Source organism: Montipora capricornis, chromosome 8 (genome assembly GCF_036669925.1).
Source record: "Montipora capricornis isolate CH-2021 chromosome 8, ASM3666992v2, whole genome shotgun sequence".
NCBI classification, from domain to species: domain Eukaryota; kingdom Metazoa; phylum Cnidaria; class Anthozoa; order Scleractinia; family Acroporidae; genus Montipora; species Montipora capricornis.
The window spans coordinates 9,982,052-9,987,051 of record NC_090890.1 but is presented as its reverse complement, the minus strand read 5'-3'; the positions used below and the strand labels follow the sequence as shown (position 1 = coordinate 9,987,051).

The 5,000-nt window shown below is 40.1% G+C and overlaps 2 protein-coding genes across 2 annotated transcripts in view; one reads left to right on the top strand and one right to left on the bottom strand.

The window, feature by feature from the left end:
• The window catches only part of LOC138014379 (sperm-associated antigen 4 protein-like), a 16,969-nt gene extending 16,816 nt beyond the window's left edge, over window positions 1-153 (top strand). Inside the window, exon 13 of the mRNA XM_068861440.1 lies at window positions 1-153. This exon is cut by the window's left edge and continues 527 nt beyond it. The gene's annotated coding sequence lies outside the window, so the exon portion shown is untranslated.
• Window positions 154-543: 390 nt separating this feature from the next.
• On the bottom strand, window positions 544-2,323 carry LOC138014381 (uncharacterized). The gene has a single exon (XM_068861441.1). It carries the CDS (start codon window positions 2,183-2,185, stop codon window positions 1,328-1,330), a length of 858 nt encoding a protein of 285 aa, XP_068717542.1. The 5' UTR covers window positions 2,186-2,323; the 3' UTR covers window positions 544-1,327.
• Between the last annotated feature and the right edge of the window lie 2,677 nt (window positions 2,324-5,000).

Here is a 5,000-nt window from a genome sequence, read left to right as displayed (position 1 = left end):
GTGTTTGTATAGAGAGGAAAGTGTCTTCATTCAAGGCAGCATCTCTAGTATGCCCAAAAATGAAATTCTGGTAGATTTTCAGTTTCCAATGCAAATAATCGTCTTATTTTGGCAATTTCATGTTTGATTTGAAATTAAATATTGACATTTTTTGTGTTACTTTGTGGCTTATTGAAGGTAAAGAGAGCCCCAATACATGAGAGGCTTTATGCTCTTTTATTTCGCGTCCAGAACTCTGGGATTGTCGGTTATCGTTTTGGCTATACTTTTGAAAAATGGCCGCGCGAAATGCCAATCCGATGTGAATGTGTTTATTATTGTTTTGAGGCAAGCTACTTTGATGCAAGTGAATATTTCGCTAATTGCAAACGGAGCACGTCATCATTCGTGTTTACGTGACCACTGAAAGCTATATAGTAGCCTTTAATTGGCACATTTATCTGGACCACGCGTTAGCATTCTTTGAAAAAGCAATTTACGCATGTTAGGCGGTGAAATTCAAGCAATTTGGGGTTAGAATGCCTTTCATAGGAAAACAAAGACTTTATTGTTGTTGTTTTTTTTTTTATTCGGGTAATGCCTCACAAATACATGTTTTGCTCCATGAAGTCACGAAATCATGTAATATATGCGATTCTTAATTGCTTATTTTCGTGTGTGCGTAATTTATGTACTCTGTTAATTTGTCGTCAATATCACCAATTCCATACTGCAAAAAGCGCAATATTTGCGGACATGACGGCTTTCTTTTCTCGATGTCAAAAACATGCCTTAATTTATGTCAGTCGCATTATCGGGGCACTTCTATTAAAACGCAGATTAAATGCTCCTATTGTTCCGACAAGAAAAGCAGCTCCACTTTTTTTCTAGAACTTTTGAATATTAATTCATTACCATTAACCTTTAAATTCTGACCCTGTCTCTTTCTCCATGTTCCTTGCTTTCAAACGAACATTTAAAGTTATTCTCGTGTATATAGGTACATGTATCATGACGCGTGATCTTCAATTTTCTCTACGTTTCTCACTGCTGAAGCGAATCCTGAACATTTCCTTTTGCGCGCACAGTTCTTCTCTCCCGGCTATCTTTGCTCACCTTCATTTTTCCTTCTAAGACATTTCACTTCACTACTACGAAGTGAAGAGAAAATTACAATGTTGTTATGTCGAAAACTTTCGACTCAGAAAATTCTAGTAAAATGCAAATGAACCTCCTGTGTTTGTGATCGACAATGATCATTGCAGTCAAATTAGTCGTGTCCTTATTCATTTGCTTTTCTGAAAACAAGATCTTTAACATAGCTGGAAGCCGAGTCCTTTCAGTTTTTTCACGGCTTGGTATTTAGGCGAGAGAGTCGGTAGTGATGATGCTGAGTTCTCGTTGTATCACACGAATCTGGTCGTGAGCGGCCAACTTTTCTCAAGTATCGACAGTAGCGAATGTCATCAAGTGTATTCTCTTTGACGTTTTGTCGCGCTATAAATGCTTGATCTTTTTTAAAGTTCCTAACTCGAGGTTTGAAATTTACGCCTCGCGCTATAGGCGGCAGATGGGACGGTGGTAGTCTTAGCGTTGGCCCTAAACTTCGTTCTTCGTCGGTCAAATCAAAATGACTCGCTGGCGAACCAGAATGCGGTCGGATTTCGTTATCAACAGCCGAACCTTGTTGAGCCATCTCAAGAGCCTGTAATTTACTTTGCAGGCTGCTGTTTGCCTTCTGCAGTCCTTGGAGCGAAAAACTAACTGACTTGCGTCCCACTCGCTTTCGTTCGAAGCTTGCTGTCGAAGACATTACCACCGTCGAGTCCGATTTTACGCTCCTAACCGAGGAAGAGTCGTCTTGTTCTTTTCGTTGTGCTGCGATCAAAGCGTCGTAAACATCTTTCAGCGACATTTGTCGTCTGACTTGCTGTGTAGAAACTGCTCCTTCATCTTCGGAGGGGCTCTCAGAATTCGATTTCGTTAAAGAAAGCGACGTGCTCCGCAACTCTTGTCGTTGCTTCAGCAACTTGTTCCTGTCATCCAAATTCTCTTTTTTCCATCGTTGTTTTTCTCTTTCCAGAGCAATTTTCGCCCTTTGCCAGTTATGTGAAGCGCGGTTGTTCTTTTGTTTGAGGTCCCTGTTCGCCGCAGATGCCTTCACGGCTGGTTCAACTTGTAAGCTCTCTCTGGGCAAAGCTGCCATAATTTGCCACTATTTGCCCTCAAATGTAAACGTCTGACTGAAAGTCTGGCAGCCTAAATGACGTTTGACCAGAAATCATTCCCTAGTTCAATCGAACCCGATTTATGTTAAACACTTGTTCCTTGGGAAACACGCTTGTAATGTTATTATCTGCCCCCTGGTTACCTTGTCACGTTAACCAATCGAAACTCGAGTGGCCGAACCTCCGCAGGAGACGTCTTGTGGTCGAATCGAAGAATCACCGTCGTTGTTCTACTTTGTAGCGTGGATTTTCACAAAGCCACACCTTTGATATAAAGGAGACAGTAAGAGGGTCAACTAATATACTGAATCTATTGTTTTCTTTGACTATTCGTGTTCAAATGTGTTCCCTGCTTTTCATAAAAGAACAATTGATTCTTACATGGTTAATTTTCTTTATTAAAACAACGACTGATGCGAGACTGAATCACACTTTTCTTTAACTTGACAAACGACTAAATATAAGCCCCTTGAAAAGGAAATTTAATTTTGGTGATTAACTACAGTTTGTTAAGTCGAGCGCAGCGGCAATATGTATACAAAAAAAAAACATTAAATAAATTGAACTATGATATTTGATAGAGAAACTGTCTTTTAATTATGTTCCGCCAAAGATAGCAAATCACAAAAGAGTTTGGAAAGGTGACAAAACTTTGGGAAATCATAGGAGACAACGCCAAATTCATGTATTGGTTTCATTTAAATTAAAAGGATCGGGCCGATAAGACTTCTTAAAACTTCCATTGTGTAGTGGCTCGCACGAAATCCAATACAGCGGGGCGTATTCTACGGTAAACTTCGTTAGTATGGCCCTTGTATTTAAAGAAAATAACTTTAAAGAAACCAAATAACATAAAGATTTAAAAAAAAAAAAGCGATGAATCAATACGCGTTGTAATTAGTGTTTAAAATAGCACAGAGGCTTTCAATACCACCAGAACTTTAACAACATTAGATACAAGAAAACTGGACTATAAAGGATAAAAACAGTTGCCAGATTGCCACACTTATACATTTCAGTCTAGCCTGCGAGCAGACGACGTATTTGAACTTGAACGCTACAAGTACCGGTACTTATAGCGTTCAAGTTCAAATACGCCGTTAGCACGCGTGCTATTTCAGTCTCGCAAAAGAAGTTGTTGTCAGAAGAGAGCGAATCTCCCGCTTTGGTCCTATTATTCCGATAAAAAAATGAATTCATTTATTTATGACGCGCCAAAACCGACAAAAACACTTCCTTAATATATATAAAACTTCTCCTTATTATATAGAAGACTTCTTCTTGATATGTAAAACTTGTTTCATATAGACCTTGTGCAAAAATGCCTGCCATTTTAATGTTCTTTTGTCTGCATTCAAATTAGCCTGACTAGCCTCGTTCAAGATGAAATATTCTTTTGTTTTTTTTAACTCAAGAACGAGGTCAGTAAGGCTGACAGCCATTTTTGCATAGGGCCTATAGATACAACTAGATGTGGAAATATCCAACTTGTTCCCAAATAAACACTGACAACATCTTGCAAATACATAAGTCTTTCTTTAAACATTTATACAACTCGAGGCATACATACAAAAGTGTCTTCAAATATTTGACTTCATTCACACAAATAGGGCTTACCTTAAATATGAAACTTAGAGCCACATTTTTGACCAGCTCTGCGCGGAGCATACATACATAAAACTTCTTATCGATTAGATTGTTGATAACCGGACACTGGGGTTGTACTTCGTGTAAGAGCACTTACAGACAGTGTCCGGGCCACAGGAAAACAGCATGGCGGAGAACGGCGGGAAACAACGAAGACCAACGGAAGACGTTTTGTAAGACTTGCTATCCTCTAAGAGATCTCAGGCGCCTTCATCATCAACCAGTCAAGTTACTGTTCCGCCAACTCTTACCCCTGCAAATTTTCCAGCCCGATTTAACAGAAATCAGACACAAACAAGCACATCTCAATTAAGTGTCAAGGGTGCGTTGTCGTTTGCTTTTCGGTCATCCTGTAAGGTCTGTAAGATTTCATTTCGCAATGGTTTTTCTTCTATGATACCTTAGATTTAGATCTGTATACTGCTGCGTGATATGTTTCCTTCCAAGAAAACAGTTCGTCTTGACAATAGTATCTTCAGTTTCTTGGTGTTGATTTCCTCAGCAGTAATGTGAATGTGACCTTATGGCCTCACGCTTTTGCGCCAGTTCAAGGACAGTGCCTACTATTGTTATTGCGCATACGTTCTGCGCATCTCGAGATACTCGAGTTTCCTATCGGTGATGCTCAATAGTACAGGGATATTTTTGCGCGGTTTAAAACTATCCCATCTCTAAACTACGAATTTTCCTTGCCATCTTTCTGCTCTCAACTCGTCAGCGTTCTTTCCTTGCTGGGCGCGCTTCACCCATGCTCCTATCTTCTTCCCTTCGATCTCTTCATTTCTGTCACCAGTGACACCGTACCTGTCGGCCCCATATGAACTAAGTTGAGATGGAGGTCCAGCTCACCCGCGTACTTCTTTGCATCTTTAACGAGCGACCTTCGCCCTGACGCCTCCGACGTTTCCTCAAACCTTCTCACCATCTCGATCTTCTTGTCATTGTTGGCATACATCGTAACTGCTTACTTTATCTTGGTGACCTTATATTGTTCTTCAATCGACTTCAGCCCACGTCCTCCTCTTCTCCTTGGGAGATACATCAAAGCTGTTGACCCTAGTGGATATTTGTTTGTAGTGTGTCATACTGCTTGCTTATTTCAATGACGGCATTTTTTTGGCCATTTATTAAATGTTAAAAGGGACC